The sequence below is a fragment of the Pavona decussata genome, unplaced genomic scaffold (assembly GCF_977016875.1).
Source record: "Pavona decussata unplaced genomic scaffold, jaPavDecu1.1 SCAFFOLD_45, whole genome shotgun sequence".
In the NCBI taxonomy this organism is placed as follows: Eukaryota; Metazoa; Cnidaria; class Anthozoa; order Scleractinia; family Agariciidae; genus Pavona; species Pavona decussata.
Genome location: NW_028145467.1, coordinates 1,555,284 through 1,578,052, shown reverse-complemented (window position 1 = coordinate 1,578,052; position 22,769 = coordinate 1,555,284). Strand labels below are relative to the sequence as shown.

General features: G+C 37.0%; 2 protein-coding genes and 1 long non-coding RNA gene across 5 annotated transcripts in view; 1 reads left to right on the top strand and 2 right to left on the bottom strand.

Annotated features, from left to right (window-relative positions):
* Nucleotides 1-6,682, bottom strand: part of LOC146482612 (palmitoyltransferase ZDHHC17-like) — a 30,404-nt gene extending 23,722 nt beyond the window's left edge. For 2 of the 3 annotated variants that reach the window (XM_085107046.1, XM_085107047.1), the window contains exons 1-8: nt 6,553-6,682; nt 4,718-4,956; nt 3,551-3,628; nt 2,812-2,882; nt 2,497-2,570; nt 1,654-1,718; nt 1,036-1,109; nt 204-292 (exon numbers count right to left, since the gene is read on the bottom strand). In XM_085107046.1, the coding sequence (XP_084963172.1) occupies nt 204-292; nt 1,036-1,109; nt 1,654-1,718; nt 2,497-2,570; nt 2,812-2,882; nt 3,551-3,628; nt 4,718-4,956; nt 6,553-6,645 (783 nt within the window). In that variant the 5' untranslated portion in view covers nt 6,646-6,682. Of the gene's footprint in view, nt 1-203; nt 293-1,035; nt 1,110-1,653; nt 1,719-2,496; nt 2,571-2,811; nt 2,883-3,550; nt 3,629-4,717; nt 4,957-6,523 lie in introns of all 3 variants that reach the window. The other variant, XM_085107048.1, reaches the window with a different exon arrangement.
* A 19-nt stretch (nt 6,683-6,701) lies between these two features.
* LOC146482611 (uncharacterized) lies at nt 6,702-9,693 on the top strand. Its single transcript, XR_014864099.1, has 3 exons — nt 6,702-6,869; nt 7,022-7,123; nt 9,115-9,693. It is a non-coding gene; the product is annotated as an uncharacterized LOC146482611 (long non-coding RNA).
* Nucleotides 9,694-11,205: 1,512 nt separating this feature from the next.
* LOC146482610 (histone-lysine N-methyltransferase KMT5B-like) lies at nt 11,206-20,673 on the bottom strand. The gene is made up of 7 exons (XM_085107043.1): nt 20,201-20,673; nt 18,734-18,843; nt 18,052-18,218; nt 17,890-17,909; nt 17,136-17,272; nt 15,771-15,880; nt 11,206-14,994 (listed from the first exon to the last, which is right to left on the bottom strand). Exons 1-7 carry the CDS (start codon nt 20,504-20,506, stop codon nt 14,381-14,383), a joined length of 1,464 nt encoding a protein of 487 aa, XP_084963169.1. The 5' UTR covers nt 20,507-20,673; the 3' UTR covers nt 11,206-14,380.
* Between the last annotated feature and the right edge of the window lie 2,096 nt (nt 20,674-22,769).

Here is a 22,769-nt window from a genome sequence, read left to right as displayed (position 1 = left end):
CACTCCTGAAACATGACAATCTGATGCATTACAGCCGGACAGCCACCACTACATTGTTAAACACTGTACATGAAGTCCCAGAACCTAGGAATAGAAAATTGTTCATCTTCAAAGCACTCCCTTTTTTTGTGCCAGTACCCTACCAGCCTGGACACTCAGACGGTTCTGGGGGCGAGAAAAGCACAGCTTAATAATTTATGTACCTCAGCATTTAAAGCATCCATGCTGGCTCCAGCCTTTAGAAGTGCTCTAATGACATTGTGATTATTTGACATCACAGCCCAGTGTAAAGCTGTTAATACAAGTAGCATAGCCATAAGTACAGTAACTACAAGTCTGTGAACGGGTATATTATAGCTAGGCAGGCCTTTATATATACAGGGTTTGCATCCTTTTTCAGAAACAAATTTCCAGGATTTTGCCAAGCTTCAGAAAGTTTTATTCCAGGATCTTCTCATCTGGCTGGTCCTCAATGTCTTTCAAAAAACTTTTTTTCCGGAGTTTACAGTTTTCCAGGATTTTCCAGGACCTAGATATTTCAAGGACTTTCCAATCCTGTAAAATGCTAGTCAAAGACTAAAATTCAAGTACTTTCCAGAATTTCCAGGATCCATACAACCCTGTATATACTTTGTCACTGGGATGGATTGTTTTACACTGTCTTCTTGTAAGAAAGAACATAATCATTATACTTTTTAATGTGAAAAATAAGAAGAAAAGATGCATTTCTGTGAGTGGAGTTGGTGGCCTTCGCCTTAACAGGAGCTAAAACTGTGCAGTGCTTAGGTCATAACTAGGGCTGATTGAACACCCCAACAGTGGCTTGTAATATGTCATATCAAGTATACTATCTACACTAATTAATGATTTTATATCGGAAGACTTCTCACAGACAACATCATTGTCATGGTCATCATCATTATCAACTTTATTTAAGTGTCAGGCAGGTCCAATGTTCAGAGTAAATGGGTGCCACTGCCTGGGTCCCGGCTTATAATAAAACCCCAGTTGATAGTGCTCAACATTACACCTTACCTGTATTTTTATGGAATTTGTCAGCCAGAGGTACCGAGGCATTCATTGTAATGAGCATTCTTGTTAGCTCCAAGCTGTCAACAAATTACACCAAGCATTAAAAAGACCACGCCTATGAGTGAGGACTATTTTGATACATGAACAATAAATTAGTACAGTGTAACTTAGAACTTGATGATTATTGTCGAAATGCTGGAAATAAAATTGTGAAACAATAATATTGTGCAGTGCATTTTAACACGTGTGATCTGGTCATGCTTTAATTCAAGTATAAAATATACTGCATCTAGTGACGATGAAGTGTGCACTTATTGCGAATGTAATTGACAGATTATTGATGTAACAAGAGACCTTGTAACTTGAGTGTTGTATTTTTTGGAGTAGGAGTTTTTTTACTAAATGTGTTTTACATGAGAGAAAGAAGATTATGAACATTTTGATTGTATTAACATGACAGTATTAAAAGAGTGGAGTGATACAGTCCTCGCAAGTATAGAAAAGTTATTTCCAAAAAAAAGTTTATTTAACTAGTTAGGTGCTACCATTTATGTTAACATTAAATACAGATTTGACAAACAGCTTAAAAGTGTAAAAATTATTATTAATAATTACACTCACCCAAAACATCTGTAGGCAGCCCACATGAGTGGTGTCATTCCATTTCTATCAAGCTGATCAACATCCTGTAAAAAACAGATCCAGTTCATTATTTCAACAACTTGAAAAACACTTGAAGGGTCAAACAAAAGTTAGAACCTTCTCAGTGGCTTCCATAGAGTCCCAAACTGTAACATCACAAATATTTCAATTTTTGAAATTACGGGATTTGTTAGTATATTCGGAAAGAGTACGATGAAAAATGCCTACTTGCCAAAAATCAGCATCTTATTGCAATTTGGGGGCGAGATTTTAGCTCTGTTATGCCCTGATGACTCTATACAAATCCTTCTAATTTTGTCTCAGTTCTTAACGTTTGGAACATAGACAAAATTAGAAGGATTTGTATGGAGTCATCAGAGCATAACAGAGCAGTACATGGCGTATACCCCCAGTCATACAAACATCTGTAAATTTGTCAAATTTCATCTTACATTTCCTAAGCTGATATAACACCTAACATGCTGAAACTTTGCAACGTTACTAAAGTAAAGGTGCTCTTTCCAGTGCTGGTATCAGTTTTTCATTCAGCTCAATTTTAACTCATTCAAATCTGTTGCCACCATTTTGGAGAAGGGTCTATTACATTCATTTGCAAGGTCACGCTTTGGGATCTTATGTCAGGCTCAAAAGTCGGAACCACTCTGAACAATGCCAGTAATAAACATTGTTCACCACAAGAAGGTAGCACCCAAAAGATTGAACTGGAATCATCAATGAATGTTGAAGATATCATTAGGTCCACACATTTTAAAGTTCAAAGCACAATAAGAGATTCTCTTGTGGGAACGAATGCAGACATACCATTCCTTTTGAAATTAAATAAGCAACTACTCCTGTCTGACTATGCTGTACAGCGACATGTAAACAACTGCAACCTGTCAAGGAACAAACAAACCAATCAATCAACAATTATTGAGTAAAGGAACAACGTTTCGAACTTGATAATGTCGTCATGACAACACCGCAACATTGTTCATTTTTATAATTTATTTTCAGTTGCTTATGAACAAATAAGTAAGAGACAATAATATTTAACATTTGAATATGTCTTAAAAAAAAAACGGAGAAAATGCTGTCAGTCAGGCTAGTAAAGGATGATTGGATTTAGCTTTCTACCTTCAATGTCGAGTGATGAGGGATCTGCACCGTGTTTCATGAGAAACACAACCATTTCAAGTTGTCCTTGTCTGAAAGAGATAAATATAAGTTCACATTGGGTGAACTAGCTAATGTACTTGTACAACACAGGCTTGGGTTTCAATGAATTATCTTACTAGCAATAAGCATTCTAAAATAATTTATCAAAAAAAATTAATGTATTTAGTCCTCTAAAATATGCTAGCAGTCAGCAATTTTGCCACTTACACAGTGACTATAAAAAGTAAATAATTATTTTAGGAATATCTTTTATCCTGGACTTTTCCTCTAGCAGGTGGGAGGGAAAAACAGATTGTTACCTTATTTAATTTAACTGTAATCAAACATCAATAATTTTAACTTCTCCTACATTACACTGACTGCTACAGACAACAAAACATTTGACAGAAACATGTTGCAAGCAACAAAATAATTCAACAAAACAAAATAATAAATAATATTATAAACCTGGGGTGCATTTTTGTGGGACACATTCTGTGTATTCTGAAAGAGGAATACACTGAAAAATCTGTAACAAAAGATATCCAAATTGCCAAAGTAAAAGAACTGAGTTCTTATTAATGTTTTAATTAGTAGAAGAACATAATATTAAATTATTTAATTTTTAGTAAGAGGTATTCTGCTTTTGGAATATCTGGAAAATGTCCCCACAAAAATGCTCCCCTAGTATCGTATAAACAAGTAAGTGAGTTCTCACCTGACAGCCCAATGTAATGGTGTTGCATTTAAAATTCCACCCTTCTGATCAACAACAGCACCCTTAGACAAAAAATACCTTGAGGAAAAAAAGTACAACATGTTACAGCCTCTACTCTTTAAGCCTCAGTGGTGATCAACATTTTTTATTTGGTCAAACATACCATTCATGAGGCAAAGAAAAACATAGCCAAAGATCTCTTGATGCTTAAATGAATTCTCCCAAATGGTATCATAAGAAACATATGGAGAGGAGTAAGGAGATATTGAGGATGGCTTATACCAGCTCAGAAATAAACATGAACAGTCAGTGGAGGTTTAACAAAAGCTTTATTTCCTCCAGCACTGAATCAGGTGTGCATTTGTCAAAGCTTACAAACAGCTTTAGGGCCTGAAAAGGAACCTTCCATTGGGAAAATGGATATTCGAATTAGAATAGATTTCAAAAGACATTTAAGGATAAAAATTAGCGAAAAAAAAAAAGTTTTGATGCATGCAAACTTACAATGCTAAATATGATACTTGTTGTTAAGTTTTTGTTACCTCGCACTGTATATACTAAGTCACTTTGAATTTTATTTTGTCACTTGAAAATGATGTCATGGCCACATCAAAGCGTTTGTTTTCTTGCTAATTTTTATCCTTAAATAAGTATGGATATTTTCTGAAAAAAATACCCCACAGTTTTCTCAATAACACATTTACTGTGCAATAATTTTATTACATTGAATGAATGAAAAAAAAAAAAAAAACAGCAGACTCATTGCATTCCCAGTTTTCCCACTTCTTTTATAATTAACATGGCACTCAGAGACTAACGTGAACTACAGCGCTTAAAATAAAATTGATACTGAATATTTTTAGGATACAATGTCAAACTGTTTCATTTTGGAAGTGAAATATAAATGAAATACACATACTTAAACTGCAGAGTAAAGAATGAATAACTGAATGACCATTGCAAGCAGATATGCACTGCTTATACGCAGTTTGCAAAAAGCAAAGCCTGAAAAAATTTCAGGCTTGAACAAGATTTGAAGTCATGACCTCTGTGATACCACTGTAGTGCTCTACCAACTGAGCTATCAAGAACACTGCACTTGGTCATGGTCCAACACTGTTTCTGCTGTCCACGTCAACATACTGTAATGAGGACAAGACCACTTACTCAGCAATTCTTATTCTGTTGTTGATCGCTGCCCAGTGCAGAGCTGAAACATTTTCCTTGTCAAGGGTATTTACATCTACACCCTCCTTCTCAATCAACTGAACACATCTGTCAAAGACCCCATATTGCGTGGCTCGTACCAAGTCAAACTGGCTGTAGTCGGGTTGTGGAGCTGGGCTATGCTGACTGTGCGGGATGTCTGGCTGTGTTGGGTATGGTTTGCTTGCCATATCAGAGTCCTATAAGTGCGATACAAACAAGGCAGTGAATGTAAATACACAGCTTAAATTTGCAAGGCCTAGGTACAATAAGATATCAATTATTTGCAGTTTGTGATATTACTAAAATAATATCTAGTAGAAAAACTAATCATGGTCATCCCATTGGTCAACACAATCTTTTATGGTTCAAAATCAGTTCCTTTCTCTGGCACTTAATCCTTGAACTCCCTTCAACCAAATCAAACCAGTGCAAACCATCAGTCAAAACAGACAAGAATTTTAAAAAGTCTTTTTTGGCATGCAAGTACAACAAAGAATTAGGTGAATTGAACAATAGATTGATATAGCTTTACTGAAACATCATATATGATCCACTACTGTTATCATTTTTAATTAAATGTTGAACCTATTCGAACTCAATCAAAGTTTGATTCGGTTGTTTGCTCCAATTTTTCTGTGTGGGTTCGATTGTGTTCAATTGTCGAACTCAATCCAACCCAATCGTTCAAAAATTTGATTGAGTTCAATTAAGTTCAATAAGTGAAACGTTCAATTCGGTCCGAGTAGTTACGTCGGATCGCTAGACATTACTGTACACTGGAAATGCTTTACTTCCTATTTTCTCCAAAATTTTCAGCAAGCAACCCAGAAACTTCCCTCCAAGAACCACACTGTTATAAACAGTGTGTCCTTTTTCAATTCAAATCATAAACAGGGAAGAAGTACAAAACTTTCTCATGAGTCGCCAAGGTTACATGTTTATTCAGTATTAAATAGATAAAGTTCTAAATAAAAAGGTAAATCAAAAAGTTTCTCTCTGTCTACACATCTATAGCCCACTTTGAAAATGAGTGATGGCCTGGGTCGAGAGTAACTGCCCAAGTGATTGTGGGATTGTTTGGGGGGACGCAAAAATGCGAAGATAATAGCCAACGTCCCCCCAAACCTTCCCACAATCGCTTGGGCAGCTACTCTCGACCCAGGCCATCACTCTTTTTCAAAGTGGGCTATTCAAGACACATTCATGGCTTGATCATCAGTCACACAGTGGCTACGTGTCTCTGCTATAATTATTTAAGTATGTATTTAGTTTATGTATGTATTATTAATCTTAAATAATTAATTATATTCATGCAGCACTCAGAATGAATTATACACACAAGAAATAGCAAAAAACATTAGACGCTTGCATAGTTTACTTGAACGAATAGATGAAATTTTAAATTTTGCCATGTGAGCAAGCTCAGCTCCACCCAGAAAGCTAGGCAAGATGCTCGAAGTCCTGAACTTGGAACACGCGTATACTTACAATTTCCACTTCGTTAATATGATTTCACCGCGAATTCTGCACTTTAGTTTTCTTTTTATGCTAATAATTACAAACCTAGTATTTTTTTTTCTCGTGGATTGGCTCTATTATTACTACCCAACGGGGGAAAATCGCTTCCAACGTTCACTCATGCGGCACGCTATAATTTGTCTTCAAGCAGCTAATGTTTGCACGCGAATCTTTAGATCCATGACAGAAAACACATCTCACGCAAATTTTAGGCTTTGTAAGTTTCTACGAGTCATTATCTATTACCTTGTAGTAAATAAAATTCGTCAAGGTACCTTTTTTCCTGTTTCATCCAAGCTGGCTATGCGCGAAGCATCGCTACCATCCGCCATTTTGTTTGTCAATCGAACCCGCTCCAAATATGGCATTGTTCACCAAATATGGAAAACAGCGGTTGTTTCAAAGGCAGAAATCTCTTTGAAAGAAATCGAACGTATGTTGCATTGATAGCTGTTGATCATTACACTGACGAGATGGAAGACTCCCAAGTTCTCAGGAACAAAAATTCACAAACGACAGAAGAGAGACACACGTTAGCAGATCCAAAATCACTAGGAAAGGGGCTACAAAATGCGCCATTTTGCACCTCAAGGTATTGAGCTAAGCGTAAGCTTTAATTTTTTTAAAAAACTCTAACGGAAAAATTCCTGGACAGTAAAAGGGAATTTCGACTCTTTCTATTCATAAGGATTTATTTTTTGGTGAAATCTTAACGTTTGGAACTATTTTTTCATTTCTCTGCAGACCAAAGGCTGTTTTTATGAGTCCAACAGACAGTTTTTTCTCGCCGTGCACCCGAAAGCTTGCCTCAAGAAAAGGACCGCATCATCCCAGCTTAATGGCACTGTGCGTTGATCAACTTGTCTCTTCCTTCAGATTTGAGGCTTTTATAATAGCTGTATAGTTTCTTAAAATGTTTCTAGCCAAAGGTCAGCAGCCTGCAGGCAATCTTAAAGCTGGAAAATCATCAAAAATGGAATAACCCCAACGGGTGGCCAGGAGACAATGGACCATTCCATTTATTATTCGCACCCCCCCCCCCCCCCCCCCATTGAGGTCTTTTGTGTCTACCCCCATCAGAAATAACTTTTCAAGACCCCTAAAGAAATTAAGATCAAAGTGCCGACACATTCCCCCTCAGGAAAAAAGAAAGAGTTCAAAGATACCAACATACATGCCCCCTCAGAAATAACTCTTAAAGACCCTCTCCCTCCCCCTCAGATTTCCCAGTACCTCAATGGGGGGGGGGGGGGGGTTGCAGATATTAAATGGAATGGCCCAATAGCTGCTTTTGAACAAGTTTGGCTGATTTTGATTTTGGCTTCATATAAACACTTATTGGAAACAAGGATGCAATTTTTTTTTGTAGTTTGTTTTGCAGTGACTAAAAATAGTAAGCTTTAATACATTATTGCAAGACAAGTTGAAGCAGCTGGCATGTTACACTATTGTACATGTATGTCATACTTTAAAATTTTATAAGAGTGCTGCAATTTGCGATAAATTGACCATACTTCAATGCGTAAATTACTTGATTCAAGTGATGGCATCACAAAGAAAGTCAAAAGACCTGTCAGTTCTTGGATTGCATGAAAAACTGCCTCAGACTCATGATCAATGTAACCCACCCCTGATCCTACCTTCACATTGCTGCAAATCACATTCACATTCAATTTGTCAAATTCACATTGCCGCAATTATTTTATTAAACCACTATAATCTCCCATGCATGACTTGCTTCCATTTGGCATCGTACATGTCATGTAGCTTAGTTGGTATAGTAACAGTTGATCAAATCTGGAGGTTGGGTTCGATATTCCTCCCAAGGCAGACTTGTACCCAGTCACTATTTACGTGCTTTGTGGGGTGAGAAGATTGGATAAGAGGATGGATTGACAACCCACGCATCTCAATCCATCCTCGTATCCAATCTTGTTACCCTACAAAACACATAAATAGCGACTGGGTCTGCTTTTTTTTTTTTTTTTTTTTTTTTTTTTTTTTGCATTTGACACTCAACTTTATTTCAATTCTTAGTCAAATTAACATTCCTTTCATTTAGTATATCTATCTTAACTTCCTTTAAGGGTACGAGTCTGCTCCCAAGGTCAAACTCAACAAAGTTTTGTTGTTGTTGTTGTTGTTGAACTGTTGTTAGTTTGTTTTTGTTTTTTTGTTTTTTTGCCTCGTGCAGTCTCCCATTTTCTTACTAGGGTTAACAATATTTGAAAATCCATGGGTTCACTTTTAATTAGCACTTGAACATACACTGCAGAACCAATTCTCTGATCCATCATACAGGGATGTATAAAGTGAGGGTTCACATTAATCTAAAATTCGTATAAAGGGCAATTTAGACAGTATGGTTTTTGCTTATGACTACATGTATTGCATGCAACTAGCTTATGCCATGACTTCAACCGCAAATTGTGTCATGTAAATCATCACGACAGACGTTCATGAGTTGAAAAATGTCGTAGAGATTTGAAAGTTAACATGTTTTAAAATCCTACGACAATCGTAAATGTAGACTATATAATGTTGAATGATGAGAGTTGTGTGCAACTTTTTGCATGACGCGAGGAAAAGCGCTCTTCGACTAGAAATCGCATGCGACAGTTGTAAGCAAAAGTTGTACCGTCTAAATCGGCCTTAACAATTCTATCAGGGCAAGAGGGAGTCAGGAGGGCAATGCTTGACTTGAACATGTAAACGGCCTAAGCCAGTCATATTATATGTTAATTAAGCCATTGTTGGTTAACAAGTGTATTAAAGGAAATATTAAAAATGTTTCCTTGTGACTGATATTCCGATTCAATCTTAATTTCCTTATACAGGGGCCAGCGGCGACTAGGGAAAGCTTTCCAGCATGACAGCCAACAAGAAACCAAGGAAAACTGAACCCTCTAATATTGAAATTATGCTATAAAAAGAAAAAATCGAGAAAAATTGTGATCAAGTAATTTTTTTAGAACTGTTGTGAGTGTTTACCTTTGTAATAACAATTATTTAATGCTTTTATAGTGCTAGTACATGTAAACCCAGTGATGTTGAGAAGCTGATCACATGGAATGAGTGTTGCATGTATTAGAGAATTCAAGAATCAAGAATTTTAAACCTTTTAACACACTGGTTATAAGGGTTTTTTTGTTAGCACTTTAATCTCTCGTCTCGATGTAAATTCACATGCACATCTTTACGAAAAATCCATGTAGACACAATAATCAAGTGCTGAACTACTTGGCCAATAATTATTATAGAGTGTTCATGATAAACTGCTTCAAAATAAGACATTGTAGATATAATAAATTCAAACAATTATACATGTAGGCACTTGTGTGTGGGTGGAGAAGGTTATTGATTTAATTTATAATTTATACACCATCAGTAATAAGAATAAATATGTGGTAGCCGTACAGACCTTTTCAGTGTGGTCCTGTTCAATCAGATTTCTCAAAATGTACTGGCAGTCCAGTTTCCTAGCAGACAAGGGGACACAGGCCTTGCTGGTGTAAATACATCTTGTTATGTCATAATTTTATAAACTCTACTACTGCAAAGAAACTTGAGAGGTTGTTTCCAATTTGTTTACTTATTTAATCCAATAACTTGGAATGAGAGATTAGATTTAGAGTTACTTTTATGGCAAATGACAGAAATGACCATGTTTACCCTTTATCTAGTAAAATTGAGTAAACTGTGTTAGCATGAAACTTCAGAATTGTTTTGCACTATTCTCGACATCTGTGTAATATTTTTTTCAAGAAAACGTAAAGTTAACATGAATCTCATGTTTGCTGTAAACGTGATTCTGTCTATTGTCACGCCAACCCTGTGACCATGACACTGGTAATGGTATTCAGACACTGAAGTTAAGTATGCACCAGTTCCCTATGAGCAAAGAGTTTTCCATTAGTTCGCACTTTACCCACAAGCCACTGCTTTGCATACCCATAATTCTCTGCTACACTTACAATCCACACCAATCTCATACCCAGAGTCCTCAGGTGTTTTGGTCAGCAGGTGGGTGCCAGGAGAGACTCTGGGGAACTGGAATTTTATTTTAAAATTTTTTTGATTGGCTGCCCTGTAACGGCTTGCACAGTTTGTTTCACCGCAGAAATCTTGCGGTAATAAAATTCCAGTACCCCCGAGTCTCTCCTGGCGACCAGCCGCTGGCCAAAGAGCCTTAAAGACTCTGAGTACGAGATTGAATCTTAAATGCACTAATCTTCCCATTTGTAAATCTACATCCATGCCATCTCGTAATTCATGAGCAAACCTCATTTAGAAAAGTAAAAAGCCATATGAAGCAGTAATCACAAAGAACACTTGCCTGAGCATGATGAAATCTGTGCTCAGTTTATTAAATGCGCAGCCACATAATTGCAAGGATCTTTCTTCTATTATTTTGATCTTTCATCCGCCGTTCAAAATACATGTTTTATATGTTTACATTTATTTATTCATCCTTCACAGGTATTTTATGAACTCACAATATGACCAGCTCCCAGTTGGCTTGATAGCTCAGTTGGTAGAGCACTGCACTGGCATTGCAGAGGTCATGGGTTTGAATCCCGTTCAAGTGTGAATTTTTTTCAGGCTTTCTTTTCACAACTGCTTAAGTTGCGTAGTAACTGCGAGGTTCTTTCTTCTATTTTATCACATAATTACATATAAGGTACCCATTGTCTGAACAAAGCACTATTTTGTGCCTGGTGCTCAGGCAACAAGTGTGAACATAACCAAAGTCACTGTTGAAAAAAATGAACATATTAAAACCAACTTGTCACTTTCACACTTTTTCTAGTGCACCATTCAACTCTAATGTCGGGGGTACTATTTAAAACTGCAATCAATGCAGCATGTCCCCATGCCAGGACTTCAGGTCCCATTATTAAGAGTAAAAAACAAGCAACACAGTTAAATTGCCCTTGGCTACCATTCTTCTTTATGTTATAAAAGACAATATTGACAGTTATTGTTATTATTTTAAATTGTAATTACAAGTAGGTAATAAGTTATATCCCACTGGGAAAATACAAAATAATCTACAAACCAATCGAACAGTAATGTGTAAAAGACGTGTATATCACTCTTTTGGCCAAAAAGTTAGAAAAATCCTCCAATCTTGCTCAGTTTTAGCACACACTGTGGATTTTGTATGCTAAATCCTACAAAAATAAGCAAAAAAACGGAACACCGAAACATCGTTCCGTTTTTTCACTTATTTTTATAATCAAGTGTATTTCTAAATTTAATCTTAAATCCCACAAGGTATTAAATTTATTGCGTAAAAGCTAATTTACCAGGAAGTTTGTCTCAGTCTGCTTAAGTTTATATAAATGTAGTGGCAGGTTTCATGTGATCAAATCCTTCATTATTCAGTCTTTAGGCAAAGAGGAAAAATCAACATAGATCCACATTTAAATTTACAGTGCATAGTAAAGCTGCATGACTGGGCAAGTTTAGAGTGTTTTTTTCTGACTTTCTGACCAAAAGAGATATACTGTATGCCCCGTTTGCACAAAACTCTTCAATTATAGCACTCTAACACCTCACTAATTATCTACAAAACTGTGTCAACAATCAGAAAGTTTACTTAATTATTAAATAGTTACTGAGTGTAGACTAAGAAACTCTATGTTAGAAGGTCAAAGTTTCTGAGATGATATTATTTTTGTTTTCTACCTCATTGACGAGTTTTTTTTCTCTTTTTCTTATAAAGAAAATAATTGTGATCAGAAGATCAAGATTAATGAAAATGGTGCAATAAAAGGAAATTAAGAAACTCAGTTCCACAAAGTTACATTCCAGTAAAAGTCACCCTGAAGAAATCCTGCAATGAGGTAGTAAACAAGCACTTATGAGTTGCACAAATTTACATTGCTGATTTTGGGCTACAGAGGAAGACCCAGTCTTGAATTTTGCTCAACTTTTTGTTTGGGGGACAAAATCATTGTTGATCATCAGCCACTTGAAAGGGGGTTGGTATTCAAACTACACAACTTCAAGGTGATTCCATCAAAATGGAGTTATGAGTGAGTTTTTGTAAAGGCCGATTTAGACGGTACAACTTTTGCTTGAGACTGTCGCATGTAATTTCTAGAACCACAATGCTCACACCATGCAAAAAATCGCACACAACTCTCATCATTCAACATTGCCTATACCTACGATCGTCGTAGGATTTTGAAACGTTTAAAAATCCTACGACATTTTTTGTGACATACACGACAGTCGTAAGTGAGTTACAGGACTGGTATGATTTACACGAAAAAATTAGTGTCGTAGGCTTGTCGTAAGCTAGTCGCATGCGACAAAGTCGTGCCGTGTAAATCGCCCTTAAAAAAATATCATCCAAAAAGTAAAAACTGGGAAGTCAGCATGCTTGTTTTCACGCTATACTGGGGTGTTGTATATATTAACCACTTTGCCAAAAAACAGTTATATTTCATGGCTGGATGTTGTTCCTTTCAAAGCACAATGTTCACTGTGTTACATTTATTTAACAAAACAAAGGTTCCTAAAAAAAAGCGGGAACTAACAATTTGGGCATGAAAACAGAGGACACCATGTTTCTTTTCTTATATGAGAAAATTACCAAAAACTGCCTACCAAGTTTACCCTCAAACCAAACTCTGTATGTGCGCACACATGAACAATGCAAGAATTTCATGCAGTTCACTGGGATCACCTTAAAGTTGCAAGCTCAATACAGAAAAGCAGAAACCAATCAAACTAATTTGGAATATATTAGCTTTAGAATACATGACCTGATGACCGTTTCAAACTCTCATTTCTATGGAACATTATAATGTCATTGGCTTATAAATAATTTTCATTTCTTTCTAACCTGGAAAGAAGAATAATTCCATGAGTTTCCTGTTACTGTTCTTCCACAACTTATTAACTTATTATATTCTCTCATACTGTCAGGAATGTTTTTTTTCCTAATTCAGGGCAAAATATTTTTAGGACAAATTTGGCAGCCAGTGCCATAACATTCAAACACGAAGTGGTTCCTGTAAAGTTTAAATTCTCTTTGTGCAAAAGGGAAATGGCTACGAATACAACAAAAATCATAGCACAGCATTACACCTCTGTCAACAATACTGCAAATAACATTGCATATAACATGTCCTGAATAACTGAATAGAAATTCAGATCAAGGCAATCACGTGAAGTAGTTTGTAAGTTTGTACATACAGAGCTGACCTGACATATTACCAAATACACAAAACAGGGAGTTATCCTTTCCCAAAGTTGTTCCTTCATGACCAATGAACAGTCATGTACTTCTAGCCAAAAAATATTCAAAGAAAGTTCCAACACATACTGCCAAAGTACACCCCTAAAAGTAACCTTAGTATAAGACTGTTATTGGTATCTTTGTGCAAAGAGAGAATCATACACGTCAAGAGCAAGCAAAGATCATGAATTGGATTGAATAGCAGTTATAATGCACTGGTCAGGAAACAAGAAAATTCTTAGGTTTTTTTTGCTGTGTTATAAACTAGGCATCTTCGGTCATCTTCATGTAATAAACTAATCATTTTGCAAGCTTGTCTTGACAAACACACTGTTCAAGTTTGTATGTGATGGACATCCCAAAAACAGATGACAAATTGTTGACAAGGAAGAGAACTTCCCTTATCTCACCAAAATTCTCAACAATAATTTTTGGGGGCTGGCAAACTCACATTTCACAGGTGAACATTTATTCACTCCAAAAGGCAGAAAAATGGACAAAGAAGAAAATTGCTATAAACTTGTAAGTAAAGGCCTTACTTTAAAATCAGTTATCAGAACATAAAATGAACAGCTCTTTCAAATTGTCATTTTTTAGTTAAGGTTTATCATCAAAGTATTAAAGATAGCAAAACATAAATTCAACTCAGGAAAATTAAATTAACCTACAGGTCAATTTTAAATGACCTTTTGGACATTTTAAACCTGACTGAAAATTAACGTTCGTTTTAATACATGGTATCGGGAACTATTCAGCTGATGAATACTAGATGACACCTAATTCAGGACTACAAGCTTCAAAGAGACCATTTTTAGAATTAGATGATAAATTATATTAATATTAACACTTGCTCAAGGGCAACATGGACAGCGATAACTTGCGCTGACTTTATGGAATGGAAGCAAGGGTAAGCTTGCATCAAGAGAAACACGTTGACCTGACAACACATAACTACAGCTGTTACTTTTCCCCAATGTTCTTGAGGGAAGGAAGTCTGTCACCCTATCAATACCAGCTTTGTAATCATTTCCATAGCTGGTAAACAAATCATTTTCCACATTATCTGTCATGTCTACGCCACTGTCCACAGACGTATGCCTCACTGGTGGCACAAACACACAAACTTCATCCAGGGGACCCTCATTAAAATCTCCGATGAGAGCATGTCTTCTGCGGCGCTTTGTTGGCATGCACAACTTAGGGCCTTTTCTCCTACGTTTCTTCTTCACAGCGTTCAGTACTTCCAAGCCGATTGTTACGCTTGCTCGAGGCTTGGGCCGGTTCGTTTTAGAGTAAAACCTATGGGTAGGTATTGTCTTCGACAGGCCATTTCTGTCATTTTCAGCCGTGTGGAGATCAACCGAGATTAAACAATCAATTTCTTCATGAAATTTCTCTGCTGCAGCGACATCCACAGAATCGGAAACCTTCGGTGAGGGAACATTGTCGACATCGATGAAAGAGTCTGTAGAACAAAGAGAACAGCATTACAACATGCTTGTCAATGAGCACAATAGAACTTTATTTTGTGTTAAGGATGGTGCCTACTTTTGTTACTGCGCATACATTCTGCGCATCTCGAGATTCTCAGGTTTCCTATGGGTGGTGCCTACTGATACAGGGATACTTTTTGCGAGGTTTAAAACCATGCGGAGAAAGCAGAACTTAGCAAGTGCGTTTGGTATTTAAAAAGAAAATTGGGGGAAACCATGCATTTTTCAGAGATAATAAAGCTTCAATTTGTTAAAAAAAATGCATACATTGCTTTGTATTTTAGCACTTATTTTAGAATTATTGTTTCTTAACTATCTCTAAAAAGTGCGTGGTTACCCCCAATTTTCTTTTTAGATTTCAATTGTCCTTGCTAAGACCTGCTTTTCTCGCATAGTAATAAAATGCGCAAAATACCTCTGTATTATTAGGCACCTTCCTTAAATGACAGTAAATTGCCACAGACAGAAACCCTGTCTGATAGGAAAAATAAGACACCTGTGACTTGCTTCCAGTGGACCATGAAGTGATCATATTCTTGTGACTTTTAATAATTTATTTATTAGGTGTGGTTAGTTTTGTGCCAACTTTATGAAGGTTTTTGAACTAACTCTTACATTACTTGTATATCCTTTAATGGGGTGTTAAATCCTCCCATTTTACCAGAGTATTGTGGTTATGCAGTGATTTAATATGGGAAGTAGAACTGAATATAATCTGTCAATGAGTTGTTTCATTACTGACATTCACCTGTCATTCGACGAGCCAACCTCTTTAACCTCTTATCAGTTTCTCTGAAGCTGTACTTCTGTTTTTTGTCACAAGCCTTCACTTTAGACTTGAATGCACCATCTCCCCGTCTACAAAATGGAAAAAAGGAACTTTTAAAATTTGCTGCCCTTGAAATAATCTACACATCTTGTCACAAAAATTCAAGAAGACAAGCTGCCACCAACTCAACAAATGCCTGTTATTAATTTTATATTGTTTGAAATCAACACAAGATTTTTGTGTTGTTCCACAAAATAATGTTTACCCTTCACACTGAATGTATAGAGATTCCAAACTAACTTGCTGAATCATACTTTCCTTAAGTTTGAATTTCAGAGGAAAAGGTGTTGTTTTCAAGATATAAGAGGGCCCTGCAAGATTTCATTCTTCCATCATGGATTCAACCTTTAGTAACAGCTTTCAATAGGCATTTAGCCAGAAATTGATAATTGAATATCCAAGAGGCATGTCTCCCACAACATTAATACAAGAGATTTGGGTCCCTAATTTTATCTCCTTTCTGATCAAAGCTGTGGCTGAACAGGCAAAGGTAAGTAACTAAGCTGTAACATGATTTTTCAAAAATGTCGCATCTGCAACATGACACAAAAATCATATGAGTAGCCACCCTCTGAAAAGGTGAAACATCGAGTAAACTTGTCTGAATTTGTTGTGACTTGTTAGGACTGGTTCACGCTGGTGATGGGATTGTAAGTGGGGTCGGAATTGTAAGGAACCTAATCTGTTCCATGCCAGAGTGAATCAAAAAACGATATGGAATCGCAATGGTAAGTTCAACGAAATCGGAAGTGCAAGGAGCAGAATGTTTCCTTTTTCTTCGGATTCCGTTTCCGATTCCAAACAGAAAACATGGCAGCCTTCCGTTATTTTGAACAAAAGTGAGGCTTCCATTTCTACCTCCATCCTATTGATTCATACTAGGTCAGAACTACCTTCTGATTCCGCTTCCGTTGCTAGTGTGAACAAGGCCTTACAATATATTTCCCACAACATCTTTCTGCTATTCTTAACTATCCTCTTGCCTGCGGAAGGATGGTTACGCATGATTTTTGCCGTAGACACACTGGTGACATGACAATTACTAACGCTGCTTGTGCCAGCAAAAATTGCTTGCCCAGCTGTGGCAAACCTTACATGTACCAACCCTTACTGATTTTGGCAAGCTCACCTTGTACTGAATAAAACAACACACACACTACATGTACTTACTTTCTTTCTAATCAAAGAGTGAGACTACTTATGTGTGAAACAGAATTTTCAAACCAATTCAAATTGCTGGTGACTGTGATCACATATCAAGCCAAATTACATGATTTTACACACCTTTCGCATGTCACACATTCGCAGTTGCAGTTGCTGTCACCAAAGAAATCTTCTCCATAGAAACAGGTGATTTCCTCTTCAGGCTCAAGGTCTCTCAACACCTTTACACAAGCAGTGCCTCGACCTGTTGACACAAACTGGGCCGCACAACAAAACATTAATTTGTATTAACATTGTCATATTTCAAGATTGAAGGCTGTTGGCCTCAATGTACATGTAGATAATAACTTTGTCAGGATTGTTATAAGAAATGGATTGTATATTGTATTCATGATATTTAAAACCAGATCAACACTTCTCTTTCTTTTAAAAAGACAAGTACAAATCATGTTGCTGAACAAACTATTACCTACTTTATCCTCATACTGTATATACAGTTTAGTTGGCCAGAGAATTTGCACTGCCATTGAAAATGGTGCCATTCATGATCAAATTAAACCATCTTTTTCTTGTTCCTGCGCGTTTGTGGGACTTTTTCATAATAAATTAGGTAAAAAATATTTTAATTTATCCAGCTGAAATTTACAGTAGTTTATACTACATTACAGCTTTTTCCACAACTGCACACGAAGGCCAATTGAAAGCAAAATGGCTTGACCTCAGCAGAACAGCTGTAAATTTACTGAGGCCCTGTGACAACACTCAGATTGAAAACCACTCCGCATAATTTAGTGACAGCAACTACTGGCCAGCATTGTCTCGAGTTTAACCTTGCCTAAATTACATTTAGCCGCTATAACAATTGATGATATACCTTGCAATTAGGACGGCAGTCTGCAAAAGAAGCAAAGGACAAGAAATTAGATTAACTACAGTAAAAATAACTAAAAGCTTATTTTTATTTATCTGAATGTACAGCTGTTTCGGTCAAGGATGATTTTGTCAACAATGTACAAAAGTCACCAAAAATATTTACCGTGGTTGATGTACGCTGCAGGTCCAAGCCAAAGCTGTGACAAATTTTTCCTGCAGGAAAACATAATGCTGAAATCATTTTCACCAGGACGTAGGAGCTTTTTCTCTTCCTCTTCAGTCATCTCTGCAATGCATCCACATAGAAATGGCAGCTTATCACCCTTGCTCCTGAAATCAATGAAACAGTGATGTTACATTTACAACAAAAGATCAAATGTCTTCCTTTGCTGTGTCAAACCAAGATATTACAAACAGTACCACACTTGCATTTCTGTGCATCATCCAGTGCCCTTCCATAATAATCTACGTGGTTATATGTATAGTGATCATTAAAAGCTGGATCATTGTATAATGCAATTCCAGGGATTTGATTGGCTTAGTGGCCATGGTATATGAGCCATTATACCATGCCTAAGAAATAGAAATCATTAAAATTAATTGTCTTCTGGTTGTTCTTGCAAGGCAAAATCAGCAAGATCTAGCAATATGTGTCAACTGTGTTAAATAAAACAATTATTCCACTTGTGCTTGCTCGATATGAGAAGATATAGCCAACGCAGCTATGCCCCTTGTTGCCGGCTATCTATCATCTCATAACAATCATGTACTTGTGGAATAAATTCTGTTAATTACATGAATCTCCAAAAATAACATGTCCAATGATATCAGAGGACATTGCTCACCATTCACATGTTGCCACGACTTTGGCTCCTCTCTCCTCACCAGAATATCGGTTACAAGGCACAACTTTATATCCAGCATTTTGATTGAAAATGCCAATGTATCTGAAAACCTAAGAGGAAAAAACATATGCCTTAAAATATACAATTTATAAAGTTCACATTCTTCTTTCCTTTCAACAGCAGACTGAAATTGTATAATAAATTGTTTTCTAAGGCAGGAAAAGTTCAAGAGAATAAAAATAACTTCTGAACTCCTTCACTGTTGTATGATGTGCAAAGACAAAATAGCAAAAGCAGACAAGAACTACTGAGGGAGTGGTCAGTTAGGCTGGACTGCTCCTGCGGAGCTCGAGATTAACTTTTCAGTTCCCTAGTCTAGTGGCTTGTAACAGGTCAGATTTCACTAGCCAAAACAAAATTTTCACCAGCCAGACATGCCATGTGCTTCACTCATTTCTTTTATTAGATGTGCAATAATAATAATATTAAGAAAAAATCTCCCAAACTTGAGAAGTTTTTTTTTTTTTTTTTGCTGTTTGCAAATTGCATTGTTTCTTTATGTTTGTTTGTTTGTTTGTTTTTTTATGATCTTAGAAAGATTTAACTGCACCAACAAGGTACAAGAAAATGATTGCATGTTTAAAATTCAATTAAGGAAAAACTGAGTTGTTTGAGTAGTTTTCAATCAATTCACTTTTGAGATTAAATAATTTTCAGTTTTGGTTTTCCATCCAGGACTACATAAATAATTTACTATGCAATAACATATATACTGTTATACTTCCCCTCTTCCACAACCAGCATGGGTGAATGGAGTTTGAGTTGCAAAATGTATGGATACATAATTAATGTACAGGACTGAGCGGGAATCTTGCCCCATAAAACAAGGGCAGAACATAAAAAAATGATAGAATATTAAATGGCCAACACAGGTAATTAAATAACGTAGCTTAACTACTTAAAAATCGTAAACAATTTATGCATTACTGATAAATGTCAGAGCATTTGTGTTTATAAATGATTATTGAAATAAGAAATTATTTTACTGTGAAATACTATGCCGGAAATCGAAACCGTGAAAACGAATGATTACGTCATCCTCAACTGCCATATTTGGGGGTTTTCTCCCCCACAAAACGGAAGTCGCAAGCATGGAGGAAACCGAAAAGAAAGCCCGTGAAAATAAAAATCCTAAGTCAGAGTTTAAGAGTTTCATACCAAAAGTAAGAAGCAATAAAATCGTCCCTCGCACATTAATTAGGTTCACACATAAATTGTATTGACAAACACGTTGTGACACAATGTGATTGAACACGCGTTGACAAGATTTCAATAATGCAGCGTGTTCAAGTCTGATTTTTAGTACTTCAACGCAATTTCACAATTTTCTGAAACGCGTAGCAAACGGAGCCAAATAACATTTTGAAGTTTGAAGCTTACTCGAGAGTAAAATAAACCCAAACTTACGTGTTCCTTGAAAGCCGCAATTTGAGGTTTGGATTTAGTAATGAAGTAACATCGCTCCCAATCCCCCGCATTGAACACAATTTCGTTGTAAGCCTGCTCGATATTTCCATCTTTAGCGTATCGTTCGAGCGCTTTCTTCACGACTTCTTGATCCACCTTTAACGGGCGAAATCTTGCAGCCATCTTATGCGTGGTAAATCCCAGCATCGTGTCCAAAACCAAGCTACTAGCTATGTCGTCGCTCTCCGCGAGTTGTCGAGCTTGCGTTGGCGTTGCTAGCTTCAGGCCGTCGTTGTTCATAACCATTGCCTTTTTTATTCCCTCTTAAACTTCAGTTTCGTTTCTTCGACTCTATTTCAAACTTTTGGTAGGGAGAACAAAGCCTGTCAGCCTGAGACGTTGTCTTCAAAACGAAGACAATTTTCGTATTTCGAAATCTTACGCTACCACATCTTACCGTTATTAAAATTTACTAGTCACGTGATACGTGCAATGCGCTTCAGTGGAGAGGGCACGGGTATTTTGCACGTGTCGCGTCAAAACAAATCCTGTTCAGCAAGACCCTAGCAAAAGATTGGTTTTATTTGATTTTCATATGTTTTCTATTTAATTTGCAATAAATCTTTCTTAAATTTGTCTTCTAAGGAGTCAGTTCGAGTTTATTCTCATATTTCAAGGCCACACCAGACTGCATTTAAATATTTTTCTTTTTTGTATCAGTAATCAGGCGTGCCGAGTCGGAAGTCGGAAGCCCGAAGTCGGAAGTCGGAAGTCCCTTCTCGTCTTCGTACTGATAAGAGTCTGGCCAAGATTTGTTGCCCCACCCGCTAGCCTACGTGTCATGTGGGGTTAAGGGGAAGGGAAATAATCGCTAATATTATACTTTTTAGGTATGTGCGGCACCAAGGGATATGGTTTTTGAGTCGTTTTGGTCTGAAATATGGAACAGATTCTTTTAACCAGTTTGATCTGAAAATCTAAAAACGGGTATGGATTCTAGAAACTAGGTCTGAAAATGAGTACCAAAAAATTACGTATTTTTGGAGAACCCCTACCAAAAATTCCGTGAGGTACCTACCCCCCTCCCAACCGATCTCCCTCCATTAGCTTTCCCTAGCTGCGTGTGAACTCTCGCTCGGCCAAGAAACAAGAAACGCCTTCAACGAGTCACGGAAATGGTTACTCATCCTGTTGCATGCGTTTCATGCACTCGCCTCTCACTGCTGTCGATTCAGTCACCGGCTCGGGTGGTGAATACATGACCGACACCTCCACAGGCCAGTTCCGAGTTGCTTTAAGGGGGGACTTGACCTAAATTTGAATGAAATTTGAAGTGGTTTTAAGAAGGGATAGAAGAAAGAAAATGATTTTTGGAACACTAACAGACAGTTGATACCTACGCAAGAGCACCCCAGGTTGCTAGTGGACTAACTTGGTATCCGTCTAATTATTAACAACAAATTCTTATTTTAAAACTTCACTAATTCTTCAATATTTCTTATTTCTCTTAATTTAACCAATCCTTCTAGAAAAACTATCTCCTCTCAAATATAACCAAAAATCACCCCAAAATTCACAAAACACCCTACAACATAGATTTACGGGATGAAAATAGAGTTTTTGGATCGCTTGAAACGTGAACGAGATATTTCCATTCAAGCCATGTAAAGTGCGGTAAAATGGCGTTTACGTTAAGTCCCCCCTTAAGCCTCACTATGAAAGCGAGGCTACATGCAAATTTTTTATTATAAGAATTAGTTTTCATTCATATGCAAACAAAACTAATTTTGTACAGCTGGTACACCCAAAGGATCCCACATCCATGGAAAATAAAAGCGGAGTGGTCTATAAAATCCAGTGCGGGGATTATGAAGCGGTTTATGTCGGGGAGACGGCAAGACCCTTTGGAAGAACATGTCAACGGTACAAGATCGTCAACGACTACAGTGGGTGACCACGGGTGGCCACCTAAGAAACACGAGGCACGTGCTCGATCTTTCTTCCTCGTCAATTGTTGTAAGGGAGAACGACACCTCCAAAAGAAGAATTAGAGAGGCTATTGAAATTCATTGCCAGGCTCCGACATTAAATCGCGACGTTGGGGAATTGGATATGAGCTCCCGGCGATCTACCGGGACGTTTCGTCATATGATATTTTATCAACTTAATCATGTGACAAAACGTCCTACACCACAGGACAAAGATTCCAAGAGGGAATCGAAAGCTTGTATTTCAAGATAAATTTTCGATCCTGAAAACGAAACCTTTTTGTTTGTTGTAATATGACAGGGTCAAGGAACAAGTTTTTTTCTAACAAAACTTATTTTCATATGAAAAGCTTTGCACTTAACCTCGCTTCCATAAGGAGGTTCACGGCAACTCGGAAATGGCCTATCCTCTTACCAGGCCAGAGAGATCTACTTAACAAGGGAATGCAGGCGCATTGGTCCAGTTTGAGAGAACTCAGCTCAGGCCCGCTATGTAATATGGGTAACCTCATTCCCATGGTCCTCTTCCTTCCTCCCCAACGGTTAACGCGACCAACCTTGACCACGGTCTTTTCTTTAGC